The 20871-nt window shown below is 37.5% G+C and overlaps 1 protein-coding gene across 13 annotated transcripts in view; it reads right to left on the reverse strand.

Annotated features, from left to right (window-relative positions):
- TENM2 (teneurin transmembrane protein 2) overlaps positions 1-20871 on the reverse strand; it is a 625985-nt gene that overhangs the window by 63323 nt on the left and 541791 nt on the right. For 9 of the 13 annotated variants that reach the window (XM_027643088.1, XM_027643086.1, XM_027643084.1 and 6 more), the window contains 2 exons: positions 16257-16457; positions 14412-14624 (listed from right to left, as the gene is read on the reverse strand). In XM_027643088.1, coding sequence (XP_027498889.1) covers positions 14412-14624; positions 16257-16457 — 414 coding nt within the window. The remainder of the gene's footprint in view (positions 1-14411; positions 14625-16256; positions 16458-20871) is intronic. The other 4 variants (XM_027643089.1, XM_027643087.1, XM_027643085.1 and 1 more) reach the window with 1 other exon arrangement.

The raw sequence follows: 20871 nt of genomic DNA on the forward strand, positions 1-20871 counted from the left end.
TGTATTTGTGAATGCTGAGTTGTTTGGCAGATGTAGGATAGAAGATGAATATTTCAGTACGTAAACCACAAACATGCCTTTAATTCTAAAGTGCAAGGCACCATTCTGCATTCCTTGTCAATATACATAAGCCTCATGAATATCATGCCATTTTCCAATTTTTATATCTACCAACTGCACAAATAGCTAATAAAAGCTACAGAAATAAAAATGTTGTTTTCATAAATAAACTGGTTTAAATCCTGCATACACAGATGAAGCATAAGTTAGTTCTCTTTTTGTTCCATTTTTTAAAACCTGCCTACGTGGTGAAGGAAGAAATCTCATAATCCTTCATATATAGCCAGTTGCTTTGATATTTAAATACTAAATAAATCTGGGAAAGTGATTTTGATCTGCTAGGGAGATCATCTTCTCCATTCCACCCCCAAGAAAGGCAAGAGTGTTTAATCTGCACTTGGAAGAAATTTGGAAGAGAAACGAGTCTTTAGGCTCTGCTTGCTTTACATTAAACATGTTTACTATCAAGCAACTGATGGCTCTGCTCCTCCCCTCGCCTCCACTAGAGGTGTCCTTAATTCTCTGGAACGAATACTTAAGTCTTTCTGCTGCTAGGCAGAGTATTTATTTTCCATTTCTCTGTTGAAGCCATCAGAAGAACCAACAAGACTTTTAACTTGATTGCCTTGCATCTATATTTGACAAATTTTAAGCCATACTGGGACAGGCAGGTTGTTACTCTGTGTACTGGGAGTGTTTGTCAGGAGCACTTCACTCAGGAAGAGAAACACAAGATAAGTGAGTTGGAGATGCAACAAAGATATCTGGAGACTACCTCATCACCAGTTAAAAGGAATTTCCAGTAACAAAAATAATAATAATAAAAAAATTCTAAGGTCTGTACACGGGACAGCTAAAGGACAACGTGCTACAGTTCTGTGCAATTAGTTCTTTGCAATGCTGAAAATACAGCTTGAGTAGCAGCTCACAGTAAATCTAAACGTCAAAGAGATGTCAAAGAAATCTTTCTTTTCTGTTTTCTATCCTGATTATCATTTAGAAAAGTTCCCGGGGTAGGTACCAGAACATGAGATCTCTGAAGGCCAGCATTACTGACCCTCAGTGCTCAAATAAAATGACAACAGGTTTCCACACTGATTCCCACAATTTCAATGGGCTATATTGTCATTGTTCATTGCTTATACATAGCTGAACTGTTAGCACATTTCAAGGAACATGTTGGAAACTCATAACAATTAGGCTTTTCTTTAGCTAATAACCATTTCTTCAAAGCTGTAAAACCAAGCAGCTTTTTGCTCCACAGCAATAGTTTGGAGCAGAAAGACAAGTTCTGCCCTGGCTCAAGCTGCAGAGGATTTCCAGAATGCTCCATGTCATGAAAACCTATGAAGAGAACACCTTGTAACACCAAAATATCACCTGAAGGTCCCTCTCCTGAGGTTTGATGCAGTTTGACTCTATTGAGTTTAAGATCTCCATGGATTGTAATCAAGCAAAGTGAATTCTGGAACGGCTCAAGGTTTCAGAGTAAATACATATGTGGGAATGTGCTTAATCAGGCACAGTGCATATCCAATTTACTGCTGCAAGCAGTCAGGAAGTTTTTGTAAAAATCCTTTTTAAGTGGAAAAACTCTCCTGCAGATTAATGACAAAGCCTTTCTCCTCAAGATACAAATCTGTCAGTGCAAGACTTCTAAGTGAGTTCTCCACCTTCTTCTCACTCTGAATGAAACAACTTATTAATTGTAATTATTTCCTAAGATGGACTGAAGGCACCTATTTCAAGTAAGGGATTGGTAGCAGCAGCCCTGTGAAAGTTCATCTTTAGTAAACCTGTAATCTTTTGTCACAGGATGAAAAACCAGAAGCAACACTGAAGAGAACAGACATTTTCCTTTGCACTTCACTGTCATTAGTTCACTTTTGAGTGACATCTCTCCTCACATTTTACAACATCTTTATCTCAAGCAATAAAATACAGAAAAGAAAATAAATAATTAAGATCTGGGGGCATATTCTGCAAATAACTTCACAAAATCTCCCATTTAATACCAATGGGAACACTCACCTTAAGAAATCAGGCACATTATACATGATTTGATAGAAAGTTTTCCAACTACAATGTTTTATCTCAGAAATGCTGACAAAAATCCTTAGTAGAGTAGGAGAAACTAACTACAAAAGTTGAATAAACAGATGCAGACTTTAATGGAAGGCAAATATGGTAAATTACTCCAGTTCTGCTGAATAAATACTTCCCTATACAAAGCATCTCATACTTTAAACTTTCCATGCAGTAACACTTTTAAATTAAGTAATGAGGATTTAAGGACTTTCATGGTAACTAGAAGTACAATTACTGGTCTAAGATGACAGAATTTACTTAGAAAATTCTTTGCATATGGAAGATTGAAAGATTAAAAGGAATGGGAAAATAATTAGGTTTTAATAAGCAGTCAATTTTATTTTAAAAAAATTTTCATGTGGTATGAAAATATTAACAATTTCAGGAGACACTTCAGTGTATCCAAAAAGTTTGCTATCTGAGTGATATCTCATACCTAATTAACTCTTTTGATAAAGTGCATGCACTACTGTTTGAAATTAAGGGTGGGCCTGACCGATTTTAATTCACTTTTTTTACTGAGCATATAACCAATCAAAATTCTTATAGAACATCTAACAAAAGATTCCAATGAAGAATCATAAAACTGATAACATTTACAGGCCCCTCTGGATCTGAATTAATGCAGGGTAATGCTTACAAATCTCTACATATTTCTCATTTTCCCTTCAACCTTTTCGCGACGTGTGCAAGAACAACATGGTAGTTTAGGTTTCTGGTCCACAACCATCTCTGTGAGGAATGCTGCAGGAGCAAGGAATGTTGCAGGAACAAGGAATGCTGCAGGAACAAGGAATGCTGCAGGAACAAGGAGTGCAGACCCATTTACACAGGTTTTACACTGTAGTGTAACACTCAGTATTTCCATCAAGCGACTGTTGCCCGTTCAGCCTTCACAAGGAGTGACCTTGACTCTGATAACCTGTTCTCTAAACATGGAAGCCTTTCTCCCTTCTAAATCAATATTTCTGACTTATTTTAGAAAAAGACCCCAAGGTTCAAATATTCAAAGGGCACAAGGAAGATATTTATGGACTGGCTCCATGATAAAGAATCAATTAATAACGATCCAAGGGAGGCAGTAACAAAATAGCAATTTTACCCCTAGTTTCCAAAGAAGCTTAAAAAAAGATGAACTACACCTAAAAATCTGTGTCACTATGCTCCCCCCAATTCCAATATAACTATCTATTAGCAATGCTGCATGGAAGCAATGTTACCAATTCCAATATAACTATCTATTAGCAATGCTGCATGGAAGCAGTGTTAACCTTTCTTTCAGAACCCTAAAAAACTCCTATTCAGTGATTTCAGTCCAAAACACCCTTTCCATTTTTTTTTTAAACAAAAAAAGGCACATTGCCACTGCTTTTTGTGTACTGCTATCAAATTACCCTAAATAATAAAAAAAAAAGGATCAGAATTAATCAGAATCTGCAAACATTTTAACAAAGTCATATTGCACCTTCACTTTTCAGTAGGAAATAATGATCCATGGCTTCCTGCTTTCAATAATACTTTTCTGGTTCAAATGCAAGTGATTCTGCAGTAAAAAAGGGAAGAGGAACACCCATCTTCTTTTTCTATAACTGCTTAATTCTGAGCACACTGTCTTGCATTGTAAGACTGCATGCTATAATGCTAATTCCTCTATTACTTTCAGAGAGAAGTGATCTGTAACCCAGCATATACACATTTTGCCTTGCTTTATTAAATGGAAAGCAAAGAAGTCAGATCAGTTTATATTTAAACTGTGTTGAAAAGTGGATGCTTACATGCTATATTAAGGACTGGGTTCTACTCTCTGGTATTCCCAGTGCTTAAAACAAAAATCAGTTCTCTCACCTGAACTAATGTGTCTCTGGTTTTAGGGGAATCAGCATCTTGTGGGACGTTTAGGGATTTGTGTTTGTGCATGCTGAATTTACAAAAACAGCTTCAGTTCTACTCTTGAGGAACTCATTCCACAAGAAACTCAGCAATTCCTTTTGATTCCTAACAATTGGAAAATCACAGTATTCGAAGCAGTAGATCAATATATCACCATGCTCTTCTAGGCAAAAAATGCTATTGCTAAACTGATATTTTTTTCTTTGCTAATTTGTGCTTTTGGATAATTGTCCTCTTAGTATTGCTTGTAGCCTCAAATCACAACCTAGCAAACCAGTAATATTTTTCACTACAAACCGATTTAGTTTTTAATTAAAAAGAATGTTTTTAATCGCAATTACACCATTATATTTATTTCTTAGCTACCAAAGCTATTATCCCTACTAATTCTCTTCAGAGCAGGGACTGCATCTTGATGCACTGTGGTTCTTCAGCTCAGTTGTTCAGTGCTCTGAAAAACTATTTGAGGGCAAATTAAAACATATGTGGTCTAGATGCACTATGAATCTTACTTATTTTTCACACTCTTGAATAACTTTGACCTTCCAACATCTACCTAAAAAAATCTCATCTGAAATTTTATACTTAAGCAGAATGAATACAGAAGAGATTCATCTTTACATGGATTCCTATAAAAATACACAAAAATGGTAGAAGTGTATATGCTTTTCAATTATATGAATGATTACCTATGAGCTCGTGTAGTTTGGTCATGCCAAAACAGTTAAAGAAGAAATACTTAAACCTTTCCTTGCAGCTATTTTGTTGATATCTTATTTGACAGCATTTCAAAAGCAGGCCACAGTCTACTGATGCTGAGTTGATCAACCTGCTCCACAGTGGACTGTTAAAAACTGTGAATAGAAACTAAAACCACAGTGGGATTAGGAAAAAAACATAAACCCTGACGCTGGTGGGTTGTTTGTCAAAATTAGAGCTCCCTAGTTGCAGATTGGAGGAAACCCACAGCCTTTTAAAAGGCATTCTGCAGTGGAGAAATTACAAATGAGGTGGGTAGGACTTGGGTGCTGTCACACAAACCATGTTTGAGAGAACCCAGAGACTGTTTTACACTTGAACATCTGGGACTCGCTGCACGGCTCCCAGTAATCAGTGAGACAGCACAAGAAAAGGCAACACATCCCAGATGTTAGACATCAGTCATGGGCCATAGAATTGGCACATTACAGTAAGGCAGGAGGGAAAATATCTTTTAAGTGCAGGAGAATGAGAGGCAGAAAAGCTTTGCATGGATAAGCAGACAGCCATGTCTCCTCTGCCTAAATTTTCATTAGGGATAATGTTCTGATCTGTGTCACACTGAAGTCTCTGTGGAAGCAAACTTGCTACTTTTCCATGAAAACTGCTTAACTGTTTAAGAGAGGTACTTGTTTGGAGCGAAATATTTAAATTAAGTGGGTAGCACGCAGTGCTAAGGGTCAGCTCTCAGATTTGAAAATCTTCAGGGAACAGCTGGGCCATGAATCCTTTCTGCTCTAATCCTGTTACTGAATGAAGAGGGAATGACAACAAACACAGTAACCTTAATTTCTCGTGTCCTGCTTTTCCCTGTGGCTTTCAGTATGACTGTGAGCTGCTGGTAGATTAATGAGACACCAGTATTGCTTTGTCTCCATCTATCCCAGCATGGATGTGTTTTGAAGACAACTGACAGGCTGAGATGGAGAGTTATGTGTCAATCAGTATTATATCACTGGAACACCACAGTAGTATGTGCTGGAAATCATAGAAATCTACAGTTAGTTACAATTTCTTGGCAGCTGTAAATCAGGTAACAGTGATCTCAATATTACTCTAATTATTTGCAGTTCCAACATACAGAGGTGAACCACAACACGTGGACCACAACATCAGGCCCAAATGCCTTTAAGAACAATCAAGTTTGTATTTAGCTCTTACATTTCAGTAACTCAAAGTATGTTTGTAATTTCTTTGGGCAAATTAGATATACTAATATTAGATATACTAATATGATGACTTCTGTTGGACAGCAAGCTTTGCTTCTTTTTATATGTATAGAAAAACTATATCTGAACTGAAATAGGCTAAGGCTACCTACAGGAATAATCTCCAGAAGCAATGTTATACTAATGAGCATTTCATAAGCAGCTCAGAATAGGGATGGAAAGAAAGAAAGAACGAGAGGAAAGAGCTGGATAACATAAATTTTTTAAAAACTTTCTTCAATAAGAATGGCTCATGATACCTCATAACTCGTGCTCTGAACAAGTCCCCATATTCATTCCTTAAGATCTTTTAAAAAACTGTCTAAGTAAGGGCTTTTAGTGAAAGAAGGACGTATCAATATTCAACACCAGCGTGTATTCATCCTCAGCGAGCAGTTACTGCCCAAGAGAGAGCTGACAGTTTAAAGAGAAGCCTTTCAATGGTTTCGTTTTTCCCTGAAGCCCTAAATAGATCACACAGCAAAATCCTGAACTGACACTTCAGAGGTGCTACAGAGACCATTTTTTCCTTTTTATTTCTGACATTAATATTTTTAATACAACATTAAACTAAGAAAATATTGAGTAGAGAATTTCAAAAGCATCAAATATCTAAGGAAGACAAGTCTCTAACTTCCCATGCATCCTACCACTAATTTGATGCTAAATTGGCAAGAAGCTGAAAAGGTAAAGCTTTGTACCTGAATTGTTATTCCATAGAGATTGCAGCAGTCAGGCAAAACACATTTGGCTTTATTTGCATCTTCAAGCATGAAAGATTATGTGAAACTGATGCTGAAGATGCAAAGATTATACCTTGAGAATGTATAGGCAAGAATGCAAGTGATCAAGGAAAAGGCATCTCTAACAAGAACACAAACAGCAGGCCTCAAAAGGATGGGCAGGTATTGTTCTCCTTTGTATTTCTTTCTTAGGAAGTATAAATATTACATATACGTATATACATATATATATATCTCAAGATCTGGTACTACCTTTCTACCTCTATACAATCCATGTCACTGACCTCTCACAAGCATTCCCATGCCTTTGTTGTTTTGTATCCAGCAACACCACGTAATTCACTCACTTGCTGAAACTCAGTTTGACACCACAGGGTGCAAAATAACACAGAAAATATTATCTGCGGGAGAAGAGAAGATTGTCTGACGCTGGGAATGCTCCTGTGAACAGGAAAATCAGCTCTGCCCTTTCAAAAGTTAGATCAGCTCCTTGATTGATTGCCCTTCCCCTCTTTTTGTGGTCTTTTAAGAGTTCAAGAATTGGCCAGGAAATCAATATAACTCATGTAGAAGCCCCTCCAAAAGGAGAAAAAAAGAAATGTGGTTTAGTTTGGGAAGCTATTCACCAGTATCTGCTGGGTGCATCTTTGAAGTACTAGACATAATGCAGGAAGTTTTGCTGAAAACACACTCATTAAATTTTTTGGGTTAGGAAGGGAAGAAATAAGGTCATGTTCTGCAAATATCCTATAAAAAGAGAGAGAAAAGAGCCACTCAAGTGTTCTGACACTGCACTCTGACATATTTCAATCATTTACAGGAAGCCTTCAGCAAAGAATGCAAACAGGAAAGTTCTTCCTCATGAATAAGCTTGCCTTTCAGCCAAAAAAGATCCCCAGCTGCCCCGTGTAAATTCTGCAATTTTCTAAATGTTTCTAAACTCCCTGAAAGTCAAACCACTCTCACTATATACAAATCTCTAGATAGAATATATTTCCTTACAAATACACATAAGCAGCTTATGATAAAGTAAGTGGATGCATCTCATACTTCTGGATTCCTTAGTGCTACGGAAACTGCTCAGAAAGTTTACTCATCCCTGATCCACAAAATAGCCAAGTATATTTCAGAAGGAATTTGCAAACTTACAAACCAGAAACCAAAATCCCAAGCAAGTGCTACCTACACAGTGTAATCTGGGGACTTCAGAGCCAAGATATTTTATTCAGGAGTTTTGGAGGTGAAATAAAAGGTGACACATTCACAAAACAAAGCACCTCGACAGCAAATGTAGCTGGGACAGATAAGAAGCATCACTTTCCAGGAAGAAATTTATTCAGCAGGATCTTGCACCTTTAGTGAAGCACAGAGATGCTGGACTAAATGACCATTTGTCTGACTGACTGGTACATTTCCTTGGTTTGGGTTATAAAATGATATAACATACGTGACCAAAATACCACTTTTTTAGGGAAACTTCTACCTTCTGAGTCTCTCCACGCTTGCATGACGGAAATGAAAATGTGAGTGATGTGCAGAGAACGACAGAAATGGTTGAGAATCCCCGAGTTTGCCTCATGAGGTACCTGCTGCTCCTCTGTTTTGCTGTACAGATACAGCGGGGAACCACCCTACAACACTCCAATGAAAGCTTGGCACCTAAAAGGTTGTATCACAGGTGTGCTTACCCAGGAACCTGCTACCAGCTGTAAAAAGAGTGGGATAATTGTATCACCCAGGTGACGAACCAGAATCTGCAGGTACAGAAACAGCCAACATCTCTAACATTTCTGGTCGAGTCATCATATATATTACCAACATATTTCTGTACCAACGGTAATGAAAAGTGGTCACGACCCAAATATTCTACACATTTTTCAAATAAAATGAAAAAATGTGTTCCTCCCTCCACAGAGCATGCAATCTAAATTCCTGTCATCCTCGCTGGAGATTTTTTTTATGCCTTGATAGGTTATAAACTGTTACAGATTAATTTTAAGTTAGAAGTGCATTGGAGAAGTCTAATATATCTAGCTCCTTCTAAATTGCTCTTTGTCAGATACGATGGCTTTCCACTGCCTCCTCCCACACACTTTCCATCTCTCCTGAAAATTGCCTCATCTTTGAATCATTACCGTGGTAATTACAACAAGAGAAATCAGTAGTAGAAGAAAAAAAAGTCTTTCACACAAAGAGCATTATCATGGGACAAAAATATCTTGCTATATCCAAAGATAACACAATGCTGCATTATTAATGCCCCTATCGATTATTGACTTCATGATAAGGTAAATAACTAAATCTTTACACTTTACTTGTGGTTTTCCTTCCGGTTGACAGAAAATATAAACATGACTAAAAGCTGGAAAGGGCACAGTCATCCCAAATCACTTGGAAGGGGGAAATTTTTACTACACTTTATTTTTTAGTAAAACCAGAGGTGGAATAATATTCACCAAGTGTTCACCTGGGCGAGTCTTCGTGCTTTAAAGGGAGAGCATTGAAAGTATTTACCTGCAAATTTGTTTGGATCTTTCAGAGTGGCTCAATATCCACATTGACAAACCCATTGTTCTGCAAATACAGAACACACAGATTAGCCTTCTTAGCTGGGTAAATGATCAATTCTACTTCCAAGAGTGGCCTTAGATTCTTAAAGGCAATGAAAGTACAAATCCTAACAATAGGCCACTATAAAATAAATTCCTTAGAAGGAATGCTTCCTTTTAAGCTCATTTAAAACGAGACTGGAAGGGAATTCATACAGCTCACTGACTTTCTAGTGAGCTCACTGCCCCATGGCAGGATGAATTACCTCTCTGCTGTTCCTGACAGATGTTTGTCTAAATACTTGTTAAAAGCTGTATTGAAGAGGAGTCCACAACTTGCTTGGACAAACTACTTCAATTTTTCATCTACTGCTACACGGTTTTTCCCAACACCTAACACAAATATCCTGTACTGGAACTTAAAATTCTTAATCCTGGACACAGAATCCTTTCTTCTGTTTGAACATTTTTATTGTTTCTGAAAATTTTAGGTTATTTCGCATCATGTAGGTGACAGAATCCTGGTTCTTTCCAATCTTTCCTCTTTACTCAAGGTCCTGAAAACACAAAAGATAAGATAAAGGGCTAAGAGAGATTCCCAAACCCCTTATTTATGGAGGAACATGTCCTACAGTTTTGATGCTTTTAGTACAGGGGCCAAGGACTCACTGGGGGAAAGACAGTGGCAGATCCCCAGCTCTGGAGTTAGATTTCCAAAAGTAGTACCAAGGCCAGGATTTATGGTTGGACTCAAGGATCTTAAGAGTCTTTTCCAACCTGAATGAACCTCAGCAGGGTCTGCAGAGATGCACATCACCTGCCTGTGTTGGGTCTAGCAGGGAGGCAGGCAGAGGTTCAGCTTCGATGCCTGTACCAGGGAGCAAAGCTCATTTGCAGTGAAAAATAAAAAAAAGGAACAGAAAACATAAGAACTGCCTGGATCAAAACCTGCTGTAGACAATTCTTATTATCAAACAGCCTTCAGTACAATCTTTCCCCACTTTCTGTCTGAAAGGGAATGCTTAACCTACATCTTATGTAGGACGTGAGCAGACAAGAGCAAAGCTTGGGAATACAACAGACAGCCACAAAGAAAACCTCTTATATCACCTTCTGGTGAGAGCTCACCTTAAATGATGCATTTTCAGACTTTTAAATTTTACTTGTAAATGTTGAGGATTAAATCCTGATTTCACTGGTATCACAGTGAGATTTTTACCAATAACTTAATAAGGGTCACATTTCATGCTGCAGGGATATGAATTACAGATGGAATTACACTTTTTAAATGGTATTTCTGACTGTTTCATAAGATCTCCATATATATCACCCTGCCCTTGGAATACTATCTTGACAGTTTATACACAGAACACCCTCTGCAACCGTTTAAAAACAACAGCTTTAAGCATCCAAATATTATTTTCAGTGAAAGCAACAGATCTGTTTTGTAACAGCACACTTTAACAACACTCAGATGATTCAAGGAAAAGCTAAATCCTCCATCTTAAATTTCTGTCATGCAATTGGTTTGAGATTAACAACTTCTATACCTTAGTCTTTCACTTTGTTATTAGTTTTCCAATATTTTTTTCCTCATCTAGATTACCCTCTATTATTTAGTTATAACTTCCTCCATAATTGCAATCAATGAATAGTAATCACTTAATAAACATATCCTGACAGGTCTATTTTTGCACTGGGAAAAGATTAATTTTCTTTATCACCACTCCAATAAGCAATTTTTTTTTCCTTGCCTGAAGTAGCAAAGTGAACTGCAGTTCTGCTCGGCTACATACAGGCATCTAAGCAAGACCAGACACCCCTCCTTTCAATTTTATATTATTTGGATGTAGATTTACCAAAATCTGTGTTGCTTGGAACATGCATTCATTTTTATTTGCATTCATTCTTATATGTAATAGTATTGCACACAGGAAAAAGCTGCTTTGCACGAACAGTTTGTTAACACTGAGCTAACCCTGCTGTGCTGGGAGGTTTTTCAGAGTGCTTTGCTTAAAACCAGGTAATGCAGAGAAAAACTGCACTTCTGGTAAAATTTTTGAGCTTAGGTACTCAACATCAAAATGCCAAAGAGTGTGCATTCTGTCAAGTATCTGTTAAAGCCTAATTTGATATTAAATAGAATAACATATCCTGAGTGAACTTGGACACCTGCAGGTTGCTATGATGATTTCTTTTCCACTGCCATGTAAATATAGCACATGAAACTGGTAAAGAAACCCAAACAAATGCATTTTGGTTTGTATGTAGAAACCTGCTTTTCTTTCTCACAAGTCAAATCTATTTGTTCTAAGTGAGCCTGGCCTAAAGTCACCGGAATCACAGCAAGTTTTTCTGCTGACTTCATTTCAGACTAGGTGAAGCAAAAAGTGGAAATTCAGAGGAAATAACCTCTCCTACAGCATTCACATTTTTCTGCCTGAAGTCCATCTGGAGAAACTCTGAAATGTCCTGTGGGGTAAGCCTGGCCATGCAGTGCTCCTCAAGAACTAACAAGGGTATTCAAAAATACAAACTGTGAACAAGGATGGGAGAGATTCACCCCCAGCTCCTTTGCTGTCTTACTCTGGTCTGGCCTGGCTCTGCCTTAGGACAAACAGACCGGGCAGTTTTCCAGGTACCTTCCAAAAAGGACTAAATCATGGCTTTGAATTAACAAAAGGAAATAAAATAATTAAAAAAAAAATCAAGGTTTTAACACATCAAAAATGCATTCCTGAATATTATCTTTTTAGGGGAATCCTCCTCAGTGAGCAATCCTGACATTAAATGGTGTGTCAAACTTTCAGTTGAAACTTTCAGTTGAAAGCAAAACTGTAAGACAGAGCTTGAAATGCAAGTGAGTTTCTGTAAAATTTAAGTGCACTTCAGATCTTCACACTAACATTTAAAACATCTTGAGCAACTCATCCTTGTACCAAGGTATCAACTCACTCTTAAGGACAAATTTTCCAGTGGTAACTTATGGCATTTTTCATACCAATACTGACAAAAATTAGCTTTACCATCCTCATCCTCTGAACTCTGAATTCTTACTAACACAGGCCTATCACAAGAATATATACCTGTCTACCAACAACAGATGACTTAGGACTGCACTAATCTGATACACCACAACTAGGGGGACACACCTAAATTCTTTGCACCAGTCTCATCCTTGCCACAGGCAGAACCACATTAAGCTTCAAGGATATCTTTCTAACACATACTAAACAAAAGAAGCTTATGCACATTTTAATCACTTTGGAAGTATCACCCTTCCTCTGGAAAGAATTGATTACGTATATCAGTAATAGGGAAGATATTTAGTTCAAAGCTCTGAAAATTAGACTTAAAAATCTCACTTCAGAGTTCACCAGTTCAGCTTGCAATTTTCAGCATACTTTTGAGATCCTGGTAAAAGGCATCTTTTTGTCTGCACAGTAATGAAGACTTTACATACATTAATTACTTCTAAACATAGGCATATTACTAAGAGATTATAAAGCAAAACAAATTTTGCACAAAGCATGAACTTTTAAAATAAGCAACTATTACAGAATTTAATGAAAAAAAGATATATTAGGCATTTTGTAAAGAACGGAGAAGCACTTAATATGAAAACAAAATGCCTGGATTAATCTAGCAGAGGTGTGTTGATATAATGGAAGTCTGAAAGCAATTATGAAAGAACACTCTGCATCTGTGCTGGTCACAAAGTGTTCAGTCATAAAAGCTTTGATTTAAATCATATTAGCATAGTGTAGCAAAGCATGCAGCACCACAACATCAAAGGATATGCCCCAAAAAGATGTATCAATTGTTATTTTTTTTTCTCCAATAAGAGTATACTTTTAGTTTCCAACTCATGTGTTTATCAGAAATGATTTGTATATCCAGGGAGAAATCAGAGGGGAATGAAAAAGAAAAACAGCTTGAGGGATGCAAGAATCTCACCACACTTTTAAGTAAAGAAATAACAATTCACTTGTAATAAGACTGTCCCATTAAGGTCCCTGACTGCTATTAAAATCTCAATTGACCTACTCTTTTCTTTGTTAAATTTACCACCTTAAGATAATAAAACCAGTATGACTTTGGATTAGGACTCAGTAGGTTTCTTTTAAGGTACACCTCACAGTCCTCCAAAAATTTTCTGGAGAAAAGCACCCTTGCCTGAACCTCACATTGACTCAGCAGCTGGATACTCTTGTTCCAGATAAATTTGCTCAGACTTTTCAGAGGGGATGTGATCACTGAGAATTTCCCATTTTTGATTTTGGCATAGAGAAAATAACAATTTTCCCCTTTGTTCTGGGTAACTTTTCAAAATAATCCAAATAGACTGCTGGACTGCTTGGAGAGACAAAATAAAGAACTTAATTTAGGAGTAATTAATTCCTCTTCAGAATAAATTTTCTAGCACGGTGGTTGAGAGGGTAGAAAATCACTGCCTTGTGTAAGTGTAACCCTTTTGAACTTCCCAGGTTGAGACATCACAGCTGAGATGGAACCATGTTGGTCATGGCCCTCTGCACGATGTCAGTGCTGCCCTGAGCAGCAGGATATTAGGGAAGGGGACAGCAGGATGCTGCAGAGCCCACAGGGCCCTCCCACCCTGGCACTGTGTGTGTGCAAACACCATTCCCACTGTCACAGCACAGCAGAAATCCAGACAGCTATTTCTGTGCCACCAGGATCACTTAATCCTCCACCACTTGACCCCTGCTCTGGGTGGGGATGGTAGGGATGTGTTTCAGGTGTGATGTATAACAGCAGGAGAGCACTGATGCATCAGACCAGGAAATCAAAAGAGGTGCCATTCACACAAAGGAATATTTATTTAAGTTTGAAAATCTTGGCTTGGATGATACCGAGATGAACCATTTGTTACATCTTCACTTACTAATGTCCACTTGCTGTGGAATTTGTTGTTTGTTTGTTTTTTATCTCTACAAATCATTTTGTTACTGATTTTAAATGATTCCAAGAGCTCACCTGCATTTCACCCAACACACTCTGAGTTAAGCACTAGGGTCCTTAAGGGAACAGCCCATTACAACACACGACAGTAACTATGTTTCTACGATTTATGAAAAGAAAGCAATATGTGCCTGTTTCGGTGCCTGTCGTTTGCCTACCAATGGTGCAGTGCTCCCCATTCCAGCCCTCTCTGCATTCACACTTCCCATCTTTACAAGTTCCGTGCTCCGTGCAGCGGGGGTGACACACGCGCTGGTCACAGGCCGCTCCCGTCCACCCTTCTTCGCAGCGACACGCTCCGCCCATGCACACCCCGTGGGTGCCACAGTCCACAGAACACACTTCTAGGAGAGAAAAGAAGGAATAGCAAACTGATTTGCAGGGGAAATAAAAAAAACCCACGGAACAAAACCAACACCGAATGGAATTGCAGTGGGTACTTTGGCGGCGGTGGGGTGGGAGCAGTGGTCGAGTCGTGCAAGGAAGGGGAGCAGAACAGATGTGCTGTGGCTGCAAACTAAGTGCTGTCAAAAGCTGGCCTGTTCATACTCTGAGGAAAACTGGCATTTAACTTTTGCTTTAAAACTAAATCGTATTTAAAAGTTGTTTAAAAAAATCTGCTGGACGGACTGAGCTACACCTGCGTCCTCTACGCAGATAAAAACAAGTTTCACAGGTAGTGTCCCCAACGCTGCCAGCAGCCAGAACGGGAGCAGGTAGCTCTGCTTTACTCACACTTGGACTTCGGGGGATACATTTCAGTGATAGACATTGATTTTGCTAAGAATGACACTGAAAATCACTCATTCAGCAGAGAATGTGGCAGTTCAGGGTCACTTAGACTCTGGGAGCGATGGGTAAAAGACACTTTCAAAGGAGAGATCTTGGATTTCTACTACATAGTCAGTTATATGGTGTCTCACTCCCAAAATTCTACTGCTCTCTGTCAGTTGAAGTTGTAGAAAAGCAGAGGGGTCTTTTGCCTCACATATCAATAAAGAAATGGAGAATAAAACTTTCATTCACAAACTTTTCTGTCTGCTAATCCATGAAGCAGAAAACACACATCTTCATATTAATGTCACTGGTGGGGTGTTCTAAGTGATTAATCTTAGAAAATAACTGAATAAGTGTGAAAAATGCAAATATTATTTTGAGAGACTTGCTTTTGGCCTACAGCTCCATCTCAAGGTTCAACTTACAATATAAATGTAAAATTCCCAGTACTTTTCCCCCCCTCACAAATGGAACAATCTGTGTTGTCTTCTTTTGATCCTTCTGTTAGAATAACCATGTTTTACCACTGTAGCTTTGGTGAGGATGAAAGTTTTAGCTAACACTTTTGTACTTCCTTTTAACTCTTACTTAACTTTTTTTTAATATATTATAAAACCTTAATATTATATGAACTTGTATAATAACATATAAATATATATAAAACTTAGTATTATAAAAACAATATTATAAAAAGCTTATTTTTAAAAAATATATTCTACATACAACTGAAGAGGGAAAAATATCCTTTATTTGAAAAGATATCTTTCTGGTTTGTGATGTTTCTCATAAATGAATAGCATTTTGATGTGCAGTAAAGCAAACTCCCAAAATAGACCTAAGTGGAGTGTTCTGCGTTCTTTAAATGTTATACCCACTTATAAATTATGGATGTTTTTATTTTCATTTACAGATGTGAGGTGCTCATGCATCTTTTTCATTCCAAATGAGTCTCAGTGCTAGAATGAAACTCAAACTCCTATCCTGCATCCACCTCACCCCCAGCTGGCAGTCCCAAATAATTTCACAAAAAACAGTATCTGAGATGCATACACACTTCTCCCCAACAGAACTAAACAAGATCAAACATGTTCCAAAGACGTGTTTCTAAATTATTTGCATTTCAAATCTGCAGCAGATATCAATGTTTTAACAAAACAGGAGCAGTACTGCAACATGTTGCAAGACAATATTTTTCTTACCAACGGAGCAGTCGGGACCCATCCAGTTGGGATCACAGCTGCAGAGCCCTGTGTCTGACAGGTAGGTGCCGTGCCCACTGCACTGGTCTGGGCACTGGGCTCTGGGCAGCTCACAATTCACTCCTCCCCATCCTGGGCTGCAGAGACATTCCCCATTCACACACACTCCGTGGTTGGAGCACGTGGGATCCAAGCAATCCACTGCAGAAGAAAGCAAAAACAACGTGGGAAACGGTCAGTTCACACAATGGGATGTTTGGAAAAGGTGCAGGCAAGTGCTCTGAGAGGTTTGTATCACTGTGACAAATAAAGGAGATTGAGGTAGTTCTTATTAACAACCTGGAGTGAGAATGGGGAAGTGATTTATATTTTACGTTAAATAAAACAAATAAACAAGAGTTTGACTGAACAATGACAGTTTACTGCAGCAATGCTGTGGTGGGGAAGCAAAAAGACTTAAAAATAGTATTTAAATATATATAACAAGAGTTTCACATATTAGCCTGGAGACATTCTTCCGAAATACACGGAAGTTCCAATGACTCATGTACTGTACTTAAATTAAAAAGTAAGTTAATAAATTGCAGTTTTAAAGGATTTTTTCCTTTGGAGTATCTTCAGTACTGCTACTGTTACTATTAAAATGCTACAGCATTGTGAGAACAATTATGACAGCCACTTCAAATACTTAGAAGTCAAAATACCAGTGGCTTTCAGCTTCATTTAGGCTTCTAATCATTCAGGTACTTCTCAATGTTTGATCCATGGTTCATTAATAGCTGAGCTGTGAAACTGAGAGCCCTGGTTACTTCAAACCATATTCTAACCAGCAGCTTATTCCTCTAAAAGAAATAAAAGCAGATACAAACATGGATTTCATATTTTCTCAATCCAGAAACAACAGAGTAAGAAAGTGAAAAGAGTTATGACAGAAAATGATGCAATGAAATTTCAGTTGCTATTTCAATCCTGACAAATAAAGGAATGTTATGAGCTGCCTTTCAAATAAACTTTATCAATAAACTTTATGAATTTCCAAATTTTTATCTTATATCATGAATTTGTATAAACACACTGTGCTGTACTGCAAACACCAACACAGAGGCTTCACCAACTGCCTTTTGCTGTGGAATTGAGGGCCAAGGTCAAATTCGTGCCTTAAATAACCTGAATTCATCTCATGACTGGTATGTATTAGCTCACAACAACAGGGCCAAGAATGATTGGCATTCTCTCTCACTGTTCCAGGAAGATCTGAGTTTATAATGAAAGTGATTTATCTCTCATCTTTTCCAAATTGATCCTTCTAAATTAAGGCAGAGACATTTTCACTCCACCTGATGGGAACAATACTTGATCTTTCAAATCTCAGCTTTTCTATAAACACAGAGCCTTGTCAAATTATTTTATGTAGTTGCAGAACATTTAAAGTAAGTATATAGATTAGATACAAACAGAGGATTGAGGCAGGCACAGAGATGCAATAACATGAGTTATCAGAATAGTTTTGATTTTAATTCAGATTACAGTAGTACAGGAATAAATTACTGTAAAATTTCTTGCAAGATTTTCATTTTAATGATGACACTAGCTATAGTTTTGGGGTTTTTTAAGGTTTAAAGCTTAGCTACTGAGAGAAGAAAATATTCAAATGAAATTTCTTATTTATAGGTAAACCAAGATTGTTTTGTGGTTCAGCTCTGATAAAAGTTGATAAATTAATAAATTGTTCTAAAATTATGCAGAATGCTTGTCCTGTACTGTTAGTCCTTCTTGGTGTTTAACAAAATTATAACCTGTCCAAAGTTTAGAATACATCTTTCATACTATTTCTGTTGAACCCAATAGACTCAGAGCTGTGACAAAACAATTTGATTGAATAAAGAAGAACATAAAAACTTAGATCAATCTACTTTTAGGATGAAGGCTACTGCCACCCCTACATTTAGACTATTACATTTTTTTTTAGATTGTGATATTTTAATGGAAAATTTAGAAGGGTGATTGTGTATAACATCATATGTGGCAGGGCAGCTACTTTTAGGAGATAATGATAACTCATAATGTACTCTCCTTGTCAAGAATGTATCATCTTCTCAAATGAAAGCACTAATGAAAGGAATGGAGAGCATGTGAAAAACACCATCTTCTGCTACAGAAATTAACAGTCTTTCCTCTGTCCTGAATTACAGTGCTCATGCAGCTGAGACTTACTTCCACAGAACAAGCCTATCAGTGCCCCTCAGCCTTGTTTTACAGGATAACCCACTAAACACTTTCATCCTTTGTTCTAGACAAATGTACTTTACAGCTGTTTTGTTCTATCATATGGGTAAGTAGCAGCTTTCAAAGCTAAAACTGAGGAGAGTTTTTACTTTGAGCTCCAATCTTGTTCTATTTTAATACCTGCTCTTAAGAGTTATCATCTCGGGCCAGATCCTCTGCTGTTAACATTAGCATAATGTGATTACCTGCAATAGAACTGCACTGACTTATGCTGCAGAGGTGCTGGCCCCGAGCTGGAGGAGGGTTTACAATGGTATTTAAGAAGGATTTATAAACGGACTGTCTTTGGTGTTTCAACAAAGGAGAACGTGCAGGTATGTTACGACTTCCAACTCAGGGCCCCTTGGCAGTTCAGATCATTAGAGCTCATTTAGTATTGGGCCCTCTGTAGATTTGACAAAAAAGGTACTGAAAGCAATTTATATCCTTAAGGACAAAAAAGGAGGTCAAGGAGTTTTCCAAACAATATGTACCACGAAGTCCCCAAAGAGCCATGAATTACACTCACAAAGTTAAATGTCATTGAAAAATGACTCGACCACGAAAGCGACAAGAAAACCACCCTTAACTTAACCTAATTTGGTGATTTCACTTGTCTCCCCCCCCGAAACCAGACTGAATGAAGCCTGGCAGATACTCCACTTCATCTTGTGTGCAAATTTGTTAATAGAACAACAGTGTTTATGCTGCAAAAATTGTGCATCGCAAATATTGATTTTGGTGCCACTTTCATTTCAGGTAAATTGTTTGAACAATATGACCATGACGAATATCAGAAATAAAAAGCTATTGGGAAGACAAAAACGCTGACCCACTTGTTCTAATTCAATATCCTAGTTGGAAAATGGCAAATGAATCAACATTTGCCATTCTTTTTGGAAGTTCAAATCAATAGAGGAGATTTCACATATTATATTTAACTACACATATATTATTAGTATCATTCTGCTATTAAAAGGGTAAATTTTTAATTCATGCAAAAACTTGAAATAAAACTAGGTGATTAATTGGAGAGACACCACATCATAGCACTTTTTCCTATAGCACTTGGAATTTAATGTAAGAAATATGTACAAAAGAAATAAAACTTTAGGGTAGAAACATGGTGGTTGTTTTTTATTTATTTTCAAATTAATTGTTCAACTTATTTATTGCCCAAAAGGTTATTTCAACCTTTCTTGTCATGTTATTGACCCCTTCCAAGTTTGCAGCAAATACACCTCCTGCCTTTGTAATCCATTTTTCTTTTTAAGAAAAAACATCCTTCCAAGCACAGTGTTGATTAAATAATGCCGATCCTTTCATCTCAAACAGCAATTCACCTCCCAGAAAACTCAGTTGACTGACAATGTTTTGTAGTGGTCCCAGGTTTGGCTGGTGTTAACACAACACCTTTTTTCTACAAATTTTTCTGGTGCTGCAGATGTGTTTGTTTCTCTAGTTTCAAACATTCACCTCAAGATAAACTGAATTAAGCACTACAGGAGCCTGTTTCTCTTACAGGAGCCTAAGGAATCCAAGGCATCTGGCCCAGATACACCACAGCAATTCCAGACAACTGAAAGCAGAGAGAGAATTCCATGAAAGGATCTGGAAATTATCATCAGGGTGAGGGAGGAGCTGCTTGCAAGGTAAAATTTACAGAAGTAAGAAAGATCATTTTAGGCCATCTACCATAATCTGGCTAATAATACAAGTGTTTTCATAACACAAAACGTGATTAAATGTATCAAGCTCAGTGAGACCAAGCAAACAATTGCAATTAGTACCAGAAAGAGAGTTTTTGCACTCCTGAGAATAGATTGGATGTTGTAGAGCAAGTTAAAGACAGCTTTTTTCCATCTTTGATTTAGATGCAAATGATAGTTAAAGCAAGGCATTTTAGATAATTTTGGAATATCTCCTATAATCTTACAGTCAGTGTGAACTGAGAACTATCAGTTCTAAGTAGACGAAAAGGACATTACAGCATTTTCTGGATATAGTTTGAAATGTAAGCCATTAAAAACAATGGAAAAACTCTTGACAACAAGTGAGTTCTGGATTACAGCTGTAATAACCAGTGTTGGGAAGCTTTAGCGGAGGAAGGTGACAGGAATGAACTCAACAAGCAGTTGTAGTGTTGGCAGTCCCACTAGTGAGGATCCTTGTGGGTTTTTTTTTTCCTTTTAGCACAGTAAGTTCACTCAGACTAATGCAAGATTTTGTCCTAAAGGTGACAACTGTAGTCCAAAAAATAAACCCCTTAGTGGTTTAAGTCCCCATAGTTTTCTTCCCTTCGTTTTCTGATGGGAGAAACAGCTCTTTATTATAGGGTAAGATAAAAATC

The sequence above is a fragment of the Corapipo altera genome, unplaced genomic scaffold, assembly GCF_003945725.1.
Source record: "Corapipo altera isolate COAL_440 unplaced genomic scaffold, ASM394572v1 75, whole genome shotgun sequence".
NCBI classification, from domain to species: domain Eukaryota; kingdom Metazoa; phylum Chordata; class Aves; order Passeriformes; family Pipridae; genus Corapipo; species Corapipo altera.